The sequence below is a fragment of the Molossus molossus genome, unplaced genomic scaffold (genome assembly GCF_014108415.1).
Source record: "Molossus molossus isolate mMolMol1 unplaced genomic scaffold, mMolMol1.p scaffold_m16_p_13, whole genome shotgun sequence".
NCBI lineage: Eukaryota > Metazoa > Chordata > Mammalia > Chiroptera > Molossidae > Molossus > Molossus molossus.
Genome location: NW_023425348.1, coordinates 11,157,994 through 11,178,602, shown reverse-complemented (window position 1 = coordinate 11,178,602; position 20,609 = coordinate 11,157,994). Strand labels below are relative to the sequence as shown.

The window sequence follows — 20,609 nt, the reverse complement described above, 5'->3', positions numbered from 1 at the left end:
TTTTTTTTTTTTTTTTGCATTTATCTTCAGACAGAGCGGGAGGAAGAGAGGGGGAAAGAGAGAGAGAAACATCGATGTGAGAGACACATCAACTGGTCGCCACCCACACGACCCCAACCGGGGCCGGGGACAAACTGCAACCGAGATACGTGCCCTTAGCGGGAACCGAACCCAGGACTCTCTGGTCCGCTGGCTGATGCTCCAACTGCTGAGCCAAACTGGCCAGGGCTAGTCTACTTTCTTAACCATTATGTTATGTTGCCTTACAGACAAGGAGCTAGGAGCTTAGAATAGAAAAGCAACCACAGAAAAAGTTGGAAACTTCTCTCCCCAAAGAATTGTCAAGCCGTACCTCTTCAAGGATCTCTGAGCAGACAGACCTCGCTCGAAGCCGCGTGAGGTCTCGGGAAGACAGAAAGAGCTGCTATGTCCCCGTGGGGTGTGGGCATGGAGCTGGGAGACCACACGGAGGGCACAGAGCGGCATTAAAAGCGGTTGCCAAGTCAAACAGATTTGCACACAAAAAAACATTTTCAGCACTTCCTGGGCATGTGGCCTCCGGCAAAGAACTTCACCTGTTCACGAGGGTGGGTGACAAGTCCACCTTGGTTAATTGAGACACTGCACATGAAGAGGGTCCCATACACCTTTGCTGTGTTTTTCTGGAAGCGAAGTCCTGAGATGAGGGGGGCAGGGACGGAGGACCCGGCTCCCCGTCGGAGAAGGTCCATGAGGGCAGGCACAGGGTTGGGCTGTCCCTGCTCTATTTTAGTGGCCTGAGCAGGACGGAGCACACCCTGGACACAGAGTAAGTCATCGTGTACAGGTGTATAAAAAGTTAGCGAGACTCCCGGGGCTGAGGGAACGGGCTTTGATTTGGTACAGGGAAGGGAGCACAGCAAACTGACCCGTGCACTGGCCTTTGGGCTGTGGGCCCTGAACCTTCTGTTTGGACTAAAGGAAGGGAGGTAGGAGTTAGTACAGTTCGGGGTGCCATCTACCAGTGGGGGTCCAAAGGGCAGCCCCGGCCCCAGAGCGGAGGGAATCTGGCTGTTTACAGAGGGAATGACCGGAAATCGGCGGAACCTTGCCTTGCCCTCTTGTGCTGTCCTTCCGGCAGGCTCTGTGGCTAAGGAGGCTCCATCAGGAACTGCTAGAAGCAGCCTGTGTGGGAAACCGAGGCCGAGCAGACAGCCGTGAACCTGTAAACCTGCAGAGCTGGCCTGGACTCCGATGTTGCGGAAGGACACATCTCAGAGCGCAAAGGCATCGACGGAAGACACATTGTAGGAAGACCTGTTGCGCAGTTTTGAGCTTATAGTAACAATGTTCTTAATGTCCTTAAGTGTTCCCAGGCAGAAGAAACTTTGTTGCTGGGTCACAGCTGAAAGAACTAAAGGGAAGTGATCGGCCAAGCAAGGTTCCGCTTCTGGGAAGTAGCCAAGCCAGGGCCGGACACGGGTCCGGATGCTGTGTCCCTAACCGGTGCTGTAGGCTGGGACCAGAGACAGGCTCAAGGGAAGTGCTCCCATCTTTATGAATTGTGTGCGGAGCTTGTTGCAGGGCTGCTGAGGCTGTGTGGGATGTACCACTTATATTGTGAAGTGTGTTCGGGGAGATACTTCAAGGACAGCCAGGCTCAGCTAAGCTCCAGCCCAGGGGCTGTGAGTCTCTCTGGCCTTCCCCAAGCTTGTCACGGGTCCTGTTCACCTTGGAGGGTGGTCTTCGGGGCTGGATGAGATGGACAAAGAGAAAGTGTTTGCATATGTGATCATTCAAAGTGTTAATATCCACGTGCATACAAAATAATCACATTTCTTTTCATTTGTTCTTAACAGAGAAGTCTTTCGAGAGCAGAAAAAGCAGAAAGGCTCATGTTTTCTCTTGACTCAGAATAACCCACAGGACAATGGAATAGTGTAGTTAAGTTCAAATATCTCACATTTCTCATAGTAACCAGATTTGAAGTCTAGATAACTTTGTATCTTTTTTTTTTTTAATTTTTTTCTTTATTGATTTCAGAGAAAGAGGAAGGGAGAGGGAGAGAGAGATAGAAGCATCAATGAGAGAGAACATCGATTGGCCGCCTCCTGCATGCCCCCCACTGGGGATCGGGTCCATAACCTGGGCGTGTGCCCTGACTGGGAATCGAACTGGCGACCTCTTGGTGCAGGGTCGACGCTCAACCACTGAGCCACACCGGCTCAGTGTATCTTTTTTAATGATTCACATTCAAAAGGCAAAAAATTCAAAATGCATAACATTTCCCTTACACTGAGCAAACAGCATAAACATCTATCCTCTGGTGATCGCTGGCAAAACACAGAGCGATTAATGTGGGGGCCTGCAGGAGTTCACCTTCTGAGACCTCACTTATCACCTGCTCAGATCGCCACACGCGGGCAGCAGCTGAAAGAGGCACCTGGGAAGGCACTGCATCAGAAGCAAATCGTTCTGTTAAAATACTCCGGGCTGTAAAGAATACAAAGGTTCTCACAGGCACACACACACTTAACGTTTTGATATTCAAGAAAATGTAAAACTATCATCACCCACTCTAACTTTCTATTACAACGGACCCGATCATGATAAGAACATAAATGTCGAGGCAGGGAATGTGGATTTGCGCGTCAGGGTCGTCCTTTCTAAGCTGTTGACACCGGAAATTCATTTCTTTGAGTCTTTGCGTCCTTGTGGCAAAATGGGAGAATGATAACTGCGTACGACTATGTTCTGAGGACAGAGTGGAAGAATATACATGCAGGTACTTTTAAAATGTGAGTTATTATTTCCTGGTATTCTTTTTATGTTTAACCATGAATATATATCTATATATCTATATCTCTAGCTATAGCTATAGCTATAGCTCTATCTATCTATCTATCTATCTATCTATCTATCTATCTATCATCTATATATCATCTACTTATCATCTATCTATCTATCTATGTATCTATCATCTATATATATATATCATCTATTTATCATCTATCGTCTATTATCTATCATCTATCTATCTATCTATCTATCTCTCTACTATCTATCGTTTCTCCCCATAATTTGTATTTCTTGTACCTCACACCTGTCTTTGCTCTTTCTCTGGTTTCTGATCATCCTTCTGTTCCTGTCTTGCTGGGTTATGTTTGGGGACATTTTCTTCTTTCTCAAACTGTGAGTCCGTCTCCCTCTGTCCTCTGTTTCTCGACTCTTTCACAAGGAGCTCCCGACCGCCGGGTCACCTTTGTGGACTCCCCTCTTGGGCCGAATGTCTCCACTGAGAGTCCTCTGAGCTCTCTAGAGTTGAAAGAGACTTCGCTTTTTATAGACTGGGAAGCGAGACAGCGCAGCTCCGGGCCGGGAGGAAGGTGCCTGGGGCAGAGCCACTGAGCCACAGCCGGAGCCCAGCCCGCATCTCCGCCGGGGCTTCTCCCACTCTGCCAGCCAAGACCTCCTCTCGGGCAATCACCGATCTGAATACCCCCCCCCACCCCCCGCTCAACCTGCTTTGTTTTCAAGCAAATTTAGAAACTCTAATCATACCATAATGGCTGCTCTTTACCGATGGGCACCACGGACCAGGCCCTGTGCCATAGGTTTTGTACAGATGTTTCACTGAGTGGATATGAGTGCTCTGTTGGAGAGGAACCATCATGCCCATGTTGTAGGCGAGGAACTGAGATTCTGAGAGAACAGGCACAGAGGTAGTGCCCGGAAGAGCTGCAGTGTCCTGACTGTCTGCGATTGAAATCTCTTCTACAACCACCCCGCGCCCACCGCCCTGACTGTCCCTCCCAGACCACCCCGCACCCACCACCCTGACTGTCCCACCCAGTCCACCCCGCGCCCACGGCCCTGACTGTCCCTCCCAGTCCACCCCGCGCCCACCGCCTGACTGTCCCTCCCAGTCCACCCCGTGCTCACCGCCCTGACTGTCCCACCCAGACCACCCCGCGCCCACCGCCCTGACTGTCCCTCCCAGTCCACCCCGTGCTCACCGCCCTGACTGTCCCACCCAGACCACCCCGCGCCCACGGCCATGACTGTCCCTCCCAGTCCACCCCGCGCCCACCGCCCTGACTGTCCCTCCCAGTCCACCCCGCGCCCACCGCCCTGACTGTCCCTCCCAGAACCCCGTGCCACCGCCCTGACTGTCCCTCCAGCCCACCGCCCTGACTGTCCCTCCCAGTCCACCCCGCGCCCACCGCCCTGACTGTCCCTCCCAGTCCACCCCGCGCCCACCGCCCTGACTGTCCCTCCCAGTCCACCCCGCGCCCACCGCCCTGACTGTCCCTCCCAGTCCACCCCGCGCCCACCGCCCTGACTGTCCCTCCCAGTCCACCCCGCGCCCACCGCCCTGACTGTCCCTCCCAGACCACCCTGTGCCCACCGCCCTGACTGTCCCTCCCAGTCCACCCCGCGCCCACCGCCCTGACTGTCCCTCCCAGTCCACCCCGTGCTCACCGCCCTGACTGTTCCTCCCAGACCACCCTGTGCCCACCGCCCTGACTGTCCCTCCCAGGCCTGTCAAGCCCCCCTCCAGCCAGAGTGCCAAGCTGTCCCCCCGCCTGCCTTTCCAGTACCTTCTGGAGCAGCCTCCTTGGGGAATCAGAGCGGGCACAGATGTGCCTGCCTGGGGTCCCGTGGTGACAGTTGTGGGCCCTGAGCGGGGGGCTCTGGCCATGGGCAGGGACTCCCGCCTGGCAGTGTCGCTGTCTGCCTGCAGCTGCCTTAGTCCCGGGAGAGGCAGCAGCAGCCCGGGGTGGGTCCAGGGAGCATCGGGTCGGCTCTGTTTGCGGTGCCCGTGTCAACGTGGTCATGAGGCCCTGGGCCCACACCTCAGGAGGGCCACGGTGCCCATGGATCCTGTTTGGGACAAATCCATGGTGATGAAGGGACTTAAAACTGCCTCACTGGCCCGGCCAGCGTGGCTCAGTGGACTGAGCGTCATCCCATAGACGGAGAGGTTCCGGTTTGATTCCTAGCAGGGCACATGCCGGGGTTGCGGCTCCATCCCCAGTAGGGGGCGTGCAGGAGGCGGCCGCTGGATGTTGCTCTCTCACATCGATGTTTCTGTCTTTCTCTCCCTCCTTCTTCTCTCTCTAAAAAAAAAATCAATAAAAACGTATTTTCAAAAAATTTAAAACAACTACCTCCCTGCCTCACCCTGGAGCAAATGAAGAAACTGGCTGTGTTCAGGTGGAAAACATGGGCTATTACTGTCACCCAACCATCGCCTTGCGTGAGAAGGGCTGTCATGCGGAGGGGCACCTGTGTCCCCAGAGGGAGCTAGGAAGCGCCGGGAAACGGGTGAGTGTCGCAAGGAGGAGCAGCTACACAGAGCAGGTGGTACTCTCTGCTCCCTGCGGCCATCGGGCCCAGCTGGGCAGCTTCTAGGGAGGCCACCTCTGGCTCGGGGTCCTGGAGGCCAGGGTCACCCTCGTTCGTGGGGCGGGGGCCAGCGTGTGCTGAGGTGCCGGGGGTCCTTACCTGCTTGACCCCATCTAATCACGGGTGTTTGATGATGCGAAGAACAGTGGCAATTACAGGGAGGGGGTGGGGCTTTGTCCCACTTTGTCCCCCACAAGCCCTCGAGGGAGGGACCCTGGCTGCTGGCTCAGGGCCTGGGCTCCGAGGCAGACCTGCTGCGGGGCTGCAGCCGGGTCGGTCGGCCAGCCTCAGCGTCCCCGCCCACGCGTACCCTCTGGTCTCCCTGCTGGGCCTTCTCCCACTGTCACCGTCACCAGCCCAGAGGCCCCATGTCAGCTGGGAACAGGGAGCCCCCCCTCGCCCGCCAGCAGAGCCCCAGCCTTAGGACTGCCCGAGGGGCCAGCGGGAGACCAGAGTTCTACTTAGGCTCACAGGCTGTTTGCTCTTGGCTTAGAAACTAACACCTCCACCCTCCCTGCTTTTCTCACGATACCCGGGAGCCCCTGGACCGAGCCCTGGTGTGCGCCGGAGCCGCGGCCCTGCTGGTCCGGGCGTAGGGAGCAGCGCCCCGGCCGGGGCAGGAGGGGCAGCTGGGGTCCGGCCCAGGGGTCTCTCCTGGGAGCTGGTCCTCCCTGCTCTGACCTCTAATATGTGGTCTGTGTCCTGGCCCCTCAGGGTGGAGGGGCACCCCTCTGCTGGGCTCTGAGCGATGAAGACTCAGAAGTGGGGTGCGGAGGAGGACGGGTCCTCAGGGGTTCCCCAGAGGGAGCCGGGAAGTCGTTTGGGAGTGAGGCTGATGGAGGAGGGCTTGGGAAAGAGGATCCCCAGCGCCAAGGGGGGGCTCGAACAGCCAAGAGCCTGTCCCAGGCCCCGTCCCAGGAAGGCGCGCCCGGGGCTGGGGCTGTGGCTGCTGGCACGGCCGAGGGGGAGAGGCTGTCGTCTCCTGGGGCCCCTCGCCCGGCCGCCTGGAGGTGTGTGCTGCCCCAAGACCCTCCGCCTGGGCTGGGAGTGACAGGTGGCCGGTGACCAGGACGAATGGGCCTGGTGGCTGGCCTGGGGTCCCGACCCCTCGGGAGGCACTGGGGGGGCTTCTGCCTTGTGTGAGGAGAAGGGGGTCGGCTTGCTGGAGGGAGGCGGGCAGGGGATGGCTGGAGGGGAGGGAGGCGAAAGGAAGGGGTGGTCAGAGGGAGGCAGGAAGGGCAGAGCCTGCAGGATCGTGTGCAGAAGCCAGGGGTAGGGCAGGCTTTTGGGGCGAGCTCTGCTGGGGCAGAGTCCAGGCCTCATGCCATCCGGTACCTTCTCGGGTAGCAGGACCCCTGCCTCAAAGGACCTCCTGCCTCAGTGTCCCCTCCATCCCCAGCTCACGTGCCCCTGACCTTGAACAGCATGGCCTTGAACTGGCCAGTCCCCTCCATGGGGGCATTTAAAAGTAGGTTCCCACAGTCGTGTAAATGCAGTTTCTCCTCCTTAGGATCTTCTTAGCATTTTCTTCTCTCTGACTTACTTTGCTGTAAGCATACAGACTAGAATACATATAAGGTACAGACTATGTGCGACCACACATTTCGACTGCGCGGGCGTCCGTGCCCTGACCCTGCATGTCCGAGCAGCTGTGCTTCCTGGGCCCGGCAGGCCCTGCCTTGGTTCTTGGCCATCCTCTGCCACCCTGGCCACGGCCAGGCCTGGTCTCCCTGAGCTGAGCCAGTGGCCGATGGGGTTCCAGATGGCCGGACGGCTTGGTCACCGAGGGCTCTGGGTTGGGCCAACTTGTGTTTCTGATGGAAGCCAGGTACGAACAAGAACGAACCCGGCATTTCTCCGGAGCAGACACACTCTCCGGTCTGCGTACCCCCTCCATGCTCCAGCCGCGGGCCCTGGGGAGCTCCAAGCTCACGTAGCTGGCCTTCCCTTGGAGTTAGGTTTCCCTCCTCTGACGGGCCTGGGACTCCAGGGCTGAGGTCTTTTGAGAGGCAAGAGCTTCAGGGGATAAAGCCAAGGGCGACCCTGGGGGACAGGGGCCTGCCTGGGGCCAGAGTGGGCTCCTCAGGTCTGGCCAATGGAAACCAAGGCTCAGCGACAGCCTGGTAGCGCCTCCCTAGGAGAGAGGGACGAGGGGGAGCAGGAGGCGCGAGGACAAGGGAGGGTCCCTCTGCTGTCAGGGCACAGGAAGGGGATGTGGCCTGCGGCAGAGTTCTGCTCTCTTCCACAGCTAGAAAACAGACACCCCAGAATAACCCAAGGTTGGACACCCCTGGGGTCCCCACCCGGGCCCTGGCTGAATTCTGCCTCTGGGTTCGGTGTCTGTCCCGACACCGTCAGCTGGAGCCGACCCTTCCATTAGGAGCTCAGCGCTCCTGGTTTCTCACGTGGGGGGGCAGCAGTCACTCCTCTAAGTCTTTGCTTAAACCTCACCCCAGTGGGGCCCTCTCTAGCCTCCCAGTTTCACACTGTAACCCTTGACTACCAGCCCTCCTGACCCCTTCCCTGCTCTGCTGTTCTCTGTGGCACCTGGCACTTTCTGATATACTGTATCGTCTGTCGTCTGTCTATGTATCTATGTATCTATGTATCTATGCATCTATGTATCTATCATCTATCTAGCATCTTTTATCTATCTATCTATCATCTATTATCTACCTACCTACCTACCTGTCCATTATCTCTGTGTGCTGGTGACACAGGGCAGTGTCTTTGCCCACCTCCTCACAGTGTCCCCAGCACGTGGCATGTCAGAAGCCCCGCATACGTGGTTGTTGACCATGTGAGTGAAGCGTGCGGGGGTGGCCCGGCCACATGTAAAGTACTCAGCAGGACACCCGCACCTCGTTCTCGTGGCTGCCGTTAGACGTGCCCCATGCAGACGGCTTCTCGCCTGTCGGGGGGAGACTGGATCATGAGTGTCCTGAGCTCCCTTCGGTCTCCAAATACCTGCAGGTCCCCGGCCTCTAACCCCAAACACAGCCCGGCCGGTTGCCCCCACCGGTCCCTGCCGCGGCCCTTGGTGGCAGCTCTTCTGGGTTTGGAGGTGCTCAGCGCCCCTCTCGTGGCCCTTCTCCATTCCTTGTGATTCTGGGAGTGTGGATGGGGCAGAGGTGTGGGGCCATGAGTCAGCCCAACACTCCTTGGAACGGTTTCCATTCAGGTACTTATAGATTTTATATTAATTGGCCTTGGCATGTTGTTTTATAGCATTTTATTGTTTTCAATAGACACAATTCACTAGGTGCATAATTAGAGGTCATGTGATTTGAATTTCTGTCTTAGGCGTTTTTGTAGAAGTAAAGTTCACGGGGAAAATGTCAGGGCCGGTGCTGATCTGGGGTTTGGACAGGTGGTCCTCGGAGATGCAGGGTCACTTTGCCCTGCCTGGCATGGGGCTCTGGTCCCCGCCTTGGACATCCCCGACAGAGACAGGGCCATACCTTGGGCTGCTGGAGAGCACCTGTCCTAGGGGCGCAGGTCGACTGGGCTCAGACTGTCTTCCCAGAACCTCCCTCGGAGGAGGCTTTCTGGAACCAGGTCCCCAGCAGTGGCTCCGTGGGGCAGCTCCAGGAGTAAGCGAGCTTCCTACTCACTTGGTATTTGCTGAGTAACTGGGAAGGACCCGGGGGAGGGCTGAGGACAGGTCTGGCTAGTTCTGCCTTGTTGTTTGTGCTCCGATTGCCTCACAGGTCCCAGCAGGCCTCCCCACCCCTCCGGGCCAGCCCCTCTCCCCACATGCCCGGGACCAGGCGCCAGCATGGACCTTCCCGTCGGTTCCGGCTGAGCGTGGAAGCCCCGTCCCTCGGAGACCATGGAGAGGAGCGGCGGCGCGGTGAGTGTCCTGGGCCCCGGGCCAGAGCCGCGTGGCGCCGGGAAGCTGGGATGGGGCTGGGAGGTAGGCGAGGCTCTGCCACCTGCGCCTCGGGTTTGGGGAGACTGAACGTGTCTTTCTGCTCTAAAGCTCCTCGGGGCCAAGACCGCTTGGCTTCCTTTTACGTGGTTCTGAGGAGGGACCCTTTTAGGAAGGAGAGACAGGCTGATGGGATTTGGGGTCTGTCCCGAAAGCACCCCAGGGCTGTGTGGCTGAATACTGGGCTTTAGCTCTGTGGCCTGGGAGCACCCCAGCCAGGACATTTATGCTGTTAGATCATCGCCTTTGCTGGTCTGAGAATCACAAGGCCTTAGCGCCCTACCTGGGTTTCTAGCTCACTTGGCCATCCCCGCACTAGACTCATAAATCATTCAAAAAAATGTCACTATGTGCACTTAAGATCAAGGGGTTTTTCCAACCTTCCTTGGCCACTTATATTTGGGCTTAATAATCTTCTTGCTCAGGAAGTGCTTCCTTATGTCTATCCACAATTCCTCCTGCTACAGTTCAGGCTCCTTCCGCTCTTGCTGGGTGGAGAGCAGCGAAAGGTGCTCTGGAAAAAGCCGTCACACACACGAGGGTTTCCAAAGACTTTGTTCAGCTGTGTCTCAGCTTTCTTCTCTTGAGGGAAATTCCTGGTGGGCTCTGACTTCTCCTTAGGTCTCGTCTACCCCTCGCCTCTTTGCTCCTCATGGAAGTGAAGGGACTCTGGGAAGAAGGCCCACGCTGCGTTTTGGAGGGTCAGCTCGGCCCGTGTTCTGGCTCCTGGTTGGCTTGTGGTCCATTCTGAACCCCCGACGTATTGCTGCCGCGTTTACCGTCATCTCCCCCACCAAGTGTCAGCTCCGTTTTGACCTCTATTCCCAGGCGTTCTCTGCCGTCGGCTCTGGTCTCCTTGGTTCATGTCTCCACCCCACCGAGGGCATCTTGCCCTAGGCCTCCAGGGCTCACTGGGGCCTCTGGGAAGCACAAAGGGTGATGTCCAGAGAGAATGGGGTTCTGTCTGGGGCATGGAGAGACAACCTGCGGTCACAGTCATGTTCCCCGGTAAATTGCTGGGAGTCTAATGTGACGGTCCCTAAACACAGACAGTGAGGAAGGTCAAGCTCTCTGAAGGGTGCTGCTAGGGAGCAACTCTGCCCAGGGTCAGGGGCCATAGGGAAGGACACTGGCGGGGCACAGGGTGGACAGCAGGCTTTTCATTACTGGTGGAGTAAGTGTCCGATGGTGCGGCAGGTGCCATATTCGTTCTGGGAGACTGACATAACTTACATGGGATGAAAGAAGTGTATCACTGCTTCCTTTTCTGAGGCTCCTAAACTCGCCCCCCAGGTTAAGGTGACACGGGCAAGACAGTGAGGGGGTGGGGGCAGGGAGAGCTGCCGGCAGGTTTCTTAACATTGACTAGGAGCTGACTGGGAGGGACTAGGAGGGACTGGTCCTCTACGGCTCCCCTGCAAAGCAGCGCACCTCGGCCTCTGTTCTTCTGCTCCATGAACTTGTGAGGGAGACGGTGGCCAGTGGGCTGAAGCCCGACGAAGCTCCTGTGTGAGCTGGTTGGGTTTTCCGGGGCTCTTGGAAGAGGAGTGGAGAGGGTTCTCTGATTCTCTGTATTCCAAAGAAGAGCGACAGGATGTGGTGGACAGAATGCTGACCAAGTTCCAGGCTACCTGTGACTATGAGCATCTGTGAAATGGAATGAAAATAGTATCTTCCTTGAAGGAGTCTTGGAATAGTTTCACATGTAAGGCTCTTTTAGAATAGTATCTGCCATAGATCAAGATGAGATGGAGATGGAGATGGAGATGAGATGGAGATGGAGATGAGATGGAGATGGAGATGAGATGGAGATGGAGATGGAGATGGAGATGGAGATGGAGATGGAGATGAGATGGAGATGGAGATGAGATGGAGATGGAGATGAGATGGAGATGAGATGGAGATGGAGATGAGATGGAGATGAGATGGAGATGGAGATGGAGATGGAGATGGAGATGGAGATGGAGATGGAGATGGAGATGGAGATGAGATGGAGATGGAGATGGAGATGGAGATGGAGATGGAGATGAGATGGAGATGGAGATGAGATGGAGATGAGATGGAGATGGAGATGAGATGGAGATGAGATGGAGATGGAGATGGAGATGGAGATGGAGATGGAGATGGAGATGGAGATGGAGATGGAGATGGAGATGAGATGGAGATGAGATGGAGATGGAGATGAGATGGAGATGGAGATGGAGATGGAGATGAGATGGAGATGAGATGGAGATGGAGATGGAGATGGAGATGGAGATGGAGATGGAGATGAGATGGAGGTGGAGATGGAGATGGAGATGGAGATGGAGATGGAGATGGAGATGGAGATGGAGATGGAGATGGAGATGGAGATGGAGAGGAGATGGAGATGGAGATGGAGATGAGATGGAGATAGAGATGGAGATGGAGATGAGATGGAGATAGAGATGGAGATGGAGATGAGATGGAGATGAGATGGAGATGGAGATGAGATGGAGATGAGATGGAGATGGAGATGGAGATGAGATGGAGATGGAGATGGAGCTAGAGATGGAGATAAAGATAGATTCATAGAGAGTCAAGAGTTATTGTTATCATCATTAATGGCCTTGTCCTGGCTCCTTTACAAATTTGGATGAGTATCTTCTCCTCCCCAAGCCTAGGTTTTTCATCCACCAGATCAAAGGGTTGGACAATTGCCCCTTTGTGGTTTCAGGACAATCTCTGAAATGAGATAGAATGGGATTACAGGTGTACCACACTGGTCATGTGTATTTGTTTTTAAAAATAGTGTGTATTTTGTGCTTCTTTTTTCAGTCGAGTCACATTCTTCACACTTAAAAAAGTGCAATGTCTATTAAAGAGAGATTGATGTGGACAACGATCCTTTGCAGAGGGGATTTTCTTATATTGGGTCTTCTTACAGGGGAACAGGTTCTCAACCAGCCCAAGACCACAGGGCCTGTGGACTGGACAATGGCTGGAGGTCCCAGGAATGGTTCAGATGAGACACCCTCTCCAGAGCGGGGCTGGGCAGGTTCCTATGATGGCAGACCAGTTGGCTCAGGTCACTCTGCCGTCCTCCAAAACTCAGGGGACAGGCCCCTTTAGGACCCTGGCACCTGCCCTTTGTCCTGCAAGCATGCAGCTTGCACCTGAGACCTGTTTCCTGTTGTCATGGGTGCCGACTCCTGCCCCGCCCCCCCTGCATTGTTCCTGTGACTTGGCAAATGGGAGTAAGAATGTGTGGGGGTGTGTGCGGGGCTCCAGGCAGGGGTGCCGAGCAGGAAGGCTGGCTGATGTAGCAACAGCCACTTAGCTCAAGTGTCTTATTTTGGCAGAAAAGCTTCCTCTTGGTACAGGTGTGCAGGTGTTGGTGGGGACATGAGGGAAGCCAGGAACCCTGGACCTGGGGTTTTGTCAGCCGAGCAGGGGCCTTGGCAGCACCTGCTGGAGGCTGGCTTGTCTGATAGGGAGGACCTACCAGTACTGCCCAGGGAGCCCCACTATGTACCAGCACTGGCAGAGGCGGCGCGTGGGGGGAAACTAAGGCAGTAAGCTCCTAGACCATCAAAGGCTGTTTGCTTGGCAACAGGCAGCTCAGTGTCCTTTAAACCAGCTGAGGATAAACAACAAACGTGTGATAAACGAGCGAATGAATGAACAAACCAGGAGGTGTTTCCATTCTGGTCTAACAGGACTCCAGGGCCTTTCGTGTGTGTAGGAGGCACGATCAGCGAGAAATGACTTGAGCGCTCACCCCCCAGCCACGTTCAGGTTCTTTGTAGCAGAGGCTCTTCTGCTGCACTGAAATCTTACGTGGCGCCCCCTGCGTACACCTGGGAAGCGAATCTTCTCCACTAACTGGCCTCCAGGCCTCGCCGAGGAACCGCACGTGCTCTCTGGAGCCCTCTGGGAAACAGCCATCGCCCAACACTCTCATCTTCTGGATCAAGAAGCTGAGAGGGATGTGACTGTCCCGTAGGTCACGCAGGAGGGACAGAAGCCAGACGCCTTGTCTCCCATCCCTGGAGCAAGAGAGGCCTCGCGGCCCTGGCTTCTTACTCCGGAGCCCGGTTTGATTCCAGGCTGACTGAGCTCTCCGGGGTTAACACTGCCTGTGCTGGTGGCCGGGGGTGGAGGGGCTGGGAATCGGCCTGTGGTCTGAGGGTGCCCATACTGGGGGGTTTGTCTAGGTTCAGGGAGGGGAGCAGGAGGGACCCCTGGGTACCTGCGGGGACATGAAGCTGGGTTGAGCTGTGAGAACAGAACAGGCCATGATTGCCCCACCCCGTTGGCACCAGCTCCACGGAGCGCCAGGTCAGGCCGGTTCACGCTGAAATGGGTTCATGACTCCCTGCCACGGCCCAGGGGCTCCCCAAGCTCCCAGCAGGCAGGGGCCTGGTTGGATGCCATCAAAGGAAGCCCCTGAGCTCTCCTGGTGCCCCCAGGGCTTGTAGTGGGGGTGGGGCACTCCTTCCTGCCCAGCCCAGGGTGCTGGTGTGTCCGCTGGGGTCCTGCCTGTGCCCAGCCCTTGAGTGTCCTGGGTACGCAGGGTCGCTGGAGAGCAAGGCTGCCGCGGGAGCCTGGGTCTGGGGAGGGACTGCTCTGGCGGAGCCTGGCACGCTGGCCCTGGTAGTGGGAGAACACAGATGGGCAGCAGCGCAAGGGCAGGAGCCAGAGGTCAGGGTGCTGGTCCCTGCGCCCGGCTGGCCATGTGGCCTTAGACAGGTCGCATTGCCTTTCTGGGCCTTACCTGCCTCTTCAGTGGGTGAAGATTCGGACAGAGAGTTTTCGGGGCCCTTCGAGCTCTGACAGCCTGTGCCCAGCATGCCCTGGGTGGGGCTGGACGCAGGGAGGCCCAGGGCTGAGGGAAGGCCCGGGCAGCTGGGCAGGGCGTGCAGGGGCCCTGACGGACCTGCCCTCGGGCCGCGGAGATGTGCGGAAGCCGCTGCTGCGGGCGGACTGGCCAGGGCAGCGCCAGCCCTTGGCAGAGGGCACGGCCTGTGGCTGGACAGCAGCCTCTAGGCAGAGCCCGGCCCCGGCCCCCCGGGGCGGAGGCCACGCAGCCTGCGGTGAGGCCCCCAGGACCCTCAGACGGCCGCTCCTCGGACCCTCAGCCGCTCCTCAGCATCAGGCTGGGCCCGCAGGAGGCCCGAGGCCGAGGGGCTGGCTGACCTACTCCGCCCCCCAGGTTAGGGCCCCCCAGGCCGCCGTGGGGTGGGGAAGCTGAGGCACTGAGAGCGGTGACCTGGGGACCAGGGCCTGGGTTTTCGTCCCTGTGTGCGCTGAGACACATGTCCTGGCCTCTCCTTGCTTGTCTGTGAGATGGCATAATGGTCCTCACAGGCCCCCGTCCAGGACAGTTCTGGGAGAGCCCAGCGCTGCCAACTGCTCTTCTCCGCCCTGTCCTGCCTTCCTGCAGACCCTACCCGGGTGCCCGCCATGCCGCTTCCGGCCCGTCATCCTGAGGCCCTGATGAGTCTGAGCAGGGACCCCCAGGGGCCGCAGAACCAGTGCTACCTGGGGTGTCAGCCTGGTTCATGACGTGGGGAGGGTCACGACTGTGTTACCCCAGGGGAAACCGCAGAGCCCACCCCAGGGCGGGTGGGGGGTGACCCGCAGCGTCAGGCCGGGGAAGTGGCCTGGGCCCCTACTCTGACTCCGCCCCTTCGCCGGCCTCCAGACAGGCTGAGGACCTCTGGCTGCGGCAGGTTGGGGGAGCCTGGGCCCTGGCCCGGGTGGGTCATCTGAGCCCCACTCCTGGGCTGTCTGCTCACTGGCAGGTGCTTGGCGCTGGGCCTGGGCTCTGCCCCTTGAGTCTGGGGGCCTTGGACAAGTGTGTCCTCCCCTCTCCTCCCCACGTGCTCAAGGTTTCTGCTCCGAGGGCACGGTCAGGCCCCTGGGAGGACAGCTGGAACCTCAGCACCGCACGCCGAGAACCGAGGGAAGGAAATGAGTTACTGCTGTTGCAGGTTAGACAGCAGAAAGAACTTCCAGCAGGGTGGCGCGGCCGGTTGTGGAGCAGGTAGACAAGGGTGGAATCTCCTGCAGAGTCTCCTAGTCTGTGGTCCCAGAAAGTGAGACTTCCTCCTAGCTCCTGCATCGTGTGAGTCGGGGTTCAGAGCTGGGGATGTAGCCGCCGGCCGCAGCCTGGACGCTGTCCTCCCCGGCCCTGGGCAGCCTTTCCCCTGCCTACGCCTGCCGGAGTCTGCGTTCCCCGCGCGGCAGTTCTTCCGTGGGACGCGGGTCCCCGCTTCTCTTACCCGCTCTGACCACAGTGCCAACTCCACTGGGCCAGGGCATCCAGGGTTTCGGACTCTTCCTGGGATATTGCCTCTTGTACCCCCAACCCGTTGCCCCTCATCGCCACACCCCACCATCCCCACCCTGGAAGACTATGACGGGCCGCTGAGGCTCAGAGACAGCAGTTCGAAGGAGCCTGGCGGGGGGCTGCTCACCGCTCCTTCCGGATCCCTGGGTGCCGAGCTCGAGAGCAGCCTCGTTTCTCAAGTGCCAGCTGGCTCCAGACTCAGAGAACAGGGACCCTGCTGGACCCCAGGGCCCATCTCCCCAGGGCCTCTCCTCCTGCTCCTGCTGGCCGAGGTCGTGGGTGGGCCGTTGGGACACCTGCAGATCGGCCGAGCCTTCCTGGGTGCCCCTGCCTTGCCACTGTGCCCGCCACCCCAGTTCCCTCTCTGGTCTGACCCCCTCCGTCTTCCCACACGGCTTCCTCTGGGCCTCGCCTGCCCACAGGCTGGCCCGTGTGCTCCGGCCCTCACGCCAGAGTTGCACGCCCAGGGCCACGGGACCCTGCTGTAGGGGGACCGCCTGAGCTCTGGCTGGGGATCAGAAGATGGTGACGGAGCCCCTGCAAGGTCCCCAACACGTTGAGGGCTTTAGGCATGCCCTCCAGTCCCTCTGAGCCGGTTTCCTCGGGTATAAACCTGGCTGACTCGTGACTAGCTTGCTGGCCGGGGGCCGGGAGAGTCGGTGAAGTAGGGGAGGGAGCACTTGGGGACTGTGAGCCCAGAGAGACAAAGCAAGTCTGGGCCAGTGGGCCCTGTTAGTGCTGGTCGGCCTGCTCCGGGGCTGCCTCTCCCCTGCGCCGGGAGCCTGGACCTCGGCTGCAAATCCACATACGAGGCTTAAATCCAACCGCAAGCACCTGTGTGAGGTGGAAATGGGGTCAAGGATGTGCCTGATGGGCTGTTGTCCGCACTGTGGCGACACACGACTCACAGGTTCCTGAGTGTTCATTCCACGTTTCTGGGGGCCGAGGCCGCCTTGTTCCATTTTCGGTGTGAAGATATCTGACGCGTGGACTTACCTGCCCCCAGGTAACCCAGGCAGGAATGGATGAAGTCTGTTTATTGAAAAAACATTTTTTTTTTCCTTTATTGATTTTAGAGAGAGAGGAAGGGAGAGGGAGAGAGAGAGAGAAACATCGATGAGAGAGAACATCGACTGGCCGCCTCCTGCACGCCCCCCACTGGGGTTCGGGCCCACAACCTGGGCATGTGCCCTGACCGGGAATCGAACCGGCGACCTCTTGGTGCAGGGTCGACGCTCAACCCCTGAGCCACACCAGCCGGGCTGAAGTCATACTTAAACACACATCTTTCCATTTCGACCCCAGTGTCTTTAACAAGCAGACAGATAGACAAACACCCGCCATCACCGCTCACGGTCACCCAGTCTCCCCTCGGCGTGTGCAGCCTATCACTGCAAAGCCGTGACGCAGGGTGATTGGCTCACCGTGCAGATGACGAAACCGGGTGTAAAGAGGTTAAGTCACTTGTCCAGAGTCACGAGCTGGCTCCGAGGTGATGATGTCACTGCTCCCATCCACCAGGCTCTGCCCAGTCCTGGCAGGTCACCAGACCCGACTCAGGTCCCACCGGCTAGCTCAACCAGACCCCGATCCCCGTGGGAGCCCCCGCCCCGCTCTATCCGCTCCGGGTGCTCCCAGCCCTGCAGGCCGGCCCAGGTGCCCAGCCGGGCCCAGGCGCCCAGTGAGCAGAAGCAGGGAGAGAAGACCCGGGAGGCTGAGGCTGCTGCCCAGAGAGGGCAGGGCTGGGTGCCCACAGGCCTGGGCCAGATTTCCGACGGCGAGATTCTGAGCCATCTCCACTCTGAGTTGGGTCTGCTCACCTGTAAAAATGTACTTCAGAAAATACCAGCCTCGCCCTGGCCAGTTTGGTTCAGCGGTTGGAGTGTTGGCCTGCGGTCCAGAGAGTCCTGGGTTCGGTTCCTGCTGGGGCCACGTACAAAAAAAAAAAAAAAATACCAGCCTCTCAGGGATGGAGGGAGGACCTCGCGAGGTTGGAGACATGGCCGTTGGTTGGAAGTGCTCCCACTTAGGTGAGCTGTTATCATGTGATCGCATTGAGCGGTGAGAATTCCCTCCCTGGGGCTGGGGAAGACAGAGAGAGAACCTCACAGGGAGGCCAGGGTCCCAGGCAGATGCCAAGGTGCAGGCCAGCACGGGCGGGAAGGCCCGTTCCTCTCACGGAAGGGTTCAGTCTGGCCTGGGTCCAGCACCCCTTTCTCCCTGAGTGAGCTCGCCCTCCCCTCCGCCCCTCGGTCGTGCCGCGCCGTGCTAACTGCACGCTGTGCGCCAGGGCAAAGGGGAGACGAAGGGCCACTGCCTGCCAGTGCTGTGTGCCAGGCCCGGGCAGGAGCTGCCCTGGACACTCACTGAACCCTCGGGGTTACCGGTCCTGTTCCCCGGGTGCAGGAGAAGGTCAGAGGTCACGCTGCTAGGCTGAGGATTGGACCCAGGCCTCTGGCTGATGCTCTCTCCGCTCCCCCAGGGCGTGCCCCTCTCCCTGCCCCACCCAGTGATACCCCAGGGCTTCCAGGGGCTAATCCATTGTGGAAGTCCAGACGAGGGGGGCGGGGGCCACCCGGTCCACTGGGCTCAGCAGTGGTGAGCAGCTGCCCTCAGGTTCCCCGGGGCGCACAGTGTGTCCCGCTCAGCCGCCCTCAGGTTCCCCGGGGCGCACAGTGTGTCCCGCTCAGCCGCCCTCAGGTTCCCCGGGGCGCACAGTGTGTCCCGCTCAGCCGCCCTCAGGTTCCCCGGGGCGCACAGTGGGTCCTGCTCAGCCGCCCTCAGGTTCCCCGGGGCGCACAGCGTGTCCCGCTCAGCCGCCCTCAGGTTCCCCGGGGCGCACAGTGGGTCCTGCTCAGCCGCCCTCAGGTTCCCCGGGGCGCACAGTGTGTCCCGCTCAGCCGCCCTCAGGTTCCCCAGGGCGCACAGTGTGTCCCGCTCAGCTGCCCTCAGGTTCCCCGGGGCGCACAGTGGGTCCTGCTCAGCCGCCCTCAGGTTCCCCGGGGCGCACAGTGTGTCCCGCTCAGCTGCCCTCAGGTTCCCCGGGGCGCACAGTGGGTCCTGCTCAGCCGCCCTCAGGTTCCCCGGGGCGCACAGTGTGTCCCGCTCAGCCGCCCTCAGGTTCCCCGGGGCGCACAGTGTGTCCCGCTCAGATGCCTTCAGGTTCCCCGGGGCGCACAGTGTGTCCCGCTCAGCTGCCCTCAGGTTCCCCGGGGCGCACAGTGTGTCCTGCTCAGCTGCCCTCAGGTTCCCCGGGGCGCACAGTGTGTCCTGCTCAGATGTCCTCAGGTTCCCCGGGCACACAGTGTGCCCTGCTCAGCCGCCCTCAGGTTCCCCGGGGCGCACAGTGTGTCCCGCTCAGCCACCCTCAGGTTCCCCGGGGCGCACAGTGTGTCCTGCTCAGATGTCCTCAGGTTCCCCGGGCACACAGTGTGCCCTGCTCAGCCGCCCTCAGGTTCCCCGGGGCGCACAGTGTGTCCGCTCAGCCGCCCTCAGGTTCCCCGGGCACACAGTGTGTCCCGCTCAGCCGCCCTCAGGTTCCCCGGGGCGCACAGTGTGTCCCGCTCAGCCGCCCTCAGGTTCCCCGGGGCGCACAGTGTGTCCGCTCAGCCGCCCTCAGGTTCCCCGGGCACACAGTGTGTCCTGCTCAGCCGCCCTCAGGTTCCCCGGGGCGCACAGTGTGTCCGCTCAGCCGCCCTCAGGTTCCCCGGGCACACAGTGTGCCCTGCTCAGCCGCCCTCAGGTTCCCCGGGGCGCACAGTGTGTCCGCTCAGCCGCCCTCAGGTTCCCCGGGCACACAGTGTGTCCCGCTCAGCCGCCCTCAGGTTCCCCGGGGCGCACAGTGTGTCCCGCTCAGCCGCCCTCAGGTTCCCCGGGGCGCACAGTGTGTCCGCTCAGCCGCCCTCAGGTTCCCCGGGCACACAGTGTGTCCCGCTCAGCCGCCCTCAGGTTCCCCGGGGCGCACAGTGTGTCCCGCTCAGCTGCCCTCAGGTTCCCCGGGGCGCACAGTGTGTCCTGCTCAGATGTCCTCAGGTTCCCCGGGCGCACAGTGTGTCCTGCTCAGCCGCCCTCAGGTTCCCCGGGCACACAGTGTGTCCCGCTCAGCCGCCCTCAGGTTCCCCGGGGCGCACAGTGTGTCCTGCTCAGATGTCCTCAGGTTCCCCGGGCACACAGTGTGTCCTGCTCAGCCGCCCTCAGGTTCCCCGGGGCGCACAGTGTGCCCTGCTCAGCTGCCCTCAGGTTCCCCGGGCGCACAGTGTGTCCCGCTCAGCCGCCCTCAGGTTCCCCGGGGCACACAGTGTGTCCTGCTCAGCCGCCCTCAGGTTCCCCGGGGCACACAGTGTGTCCTGCTCAGCCGCCCTCAGGTTCCCCGGGGCACACAGTGTGTCCTGCTCAGCCGCCCTCAGGTTCCCCGGGCACACAGTGTGTCCCGCTCAGCCGCCCTCAGGTTCCCCGGGCGCACAGTGTGTCCTGCTCAGCTGCCCTCAGGTTCCCCGGGGCGCACAGTGTGTCCTGCTCAGATGTCCTCAGGTTCCCCGGGCGCACAGTGTGTCCTGCTCAGATGTCCTCAGGTTCCCCGGGCACACAGTGTGCCCTGCTCAGATGTCCTCAGGTTCCCCGGGCACACAGTGTGCCCTGCTCAGCTGCCCTCAGGTTCCCCGGGCGCACAGTGTGTCCTGCTCAGCCGCCCTCAGGTTCCCCGGGCACACAGTGTGCCCTGCTCAGCTGCCCTCAGGTTCCCCGGGGCGCACAGTGTGCCCTGCTCAGCTGCCCTCAGGTTCCCCGGGCACACAGTGTGTCCCGCTCAGCCGCCCTCAGGTTCCCCGGGGCGCACAGTGTGTCCTGCTCAGATGTCCTCAGGTTCCCCGGGGCGCACAGTGTGTCCTGCTCAGATGTCCTCAGGTTCCCCGGGGCGCACAGTGTGTCCTGCTCAGCTGCCCTCAGGTTCCCCGGGGCGCACAGTGTGTCCCGCTCAGC

The 20,609-nt window shown here is 59.7% G+C and overlaps 1 protein-coding gene across 1 annotated transcript in view; it reads left to right on the top strand.

Moving 5' to 3' along the window:
• Window positions 1-9,216: 9,216 nt before the first annotated feature.
• Window positions 9,217-20,609, top strand: part of TMPRSS13 (transmembrane serine protease 13) — a 28,403-nt gene continuing 17,010 nt past the window's right edge. The window contains exon 1 of the mRNA XM_036258997.1: window positions 9,217-9,241. Within this exon, the coding sequence (XP_036114890.1) occupies window positions 9,221-9,241 (21 nt within the window). The 5' untranslated portion in view covers window positions 9,217-9,220. The remainder of the gene's footprint in view (window positions 9,242-20,609) is intronic.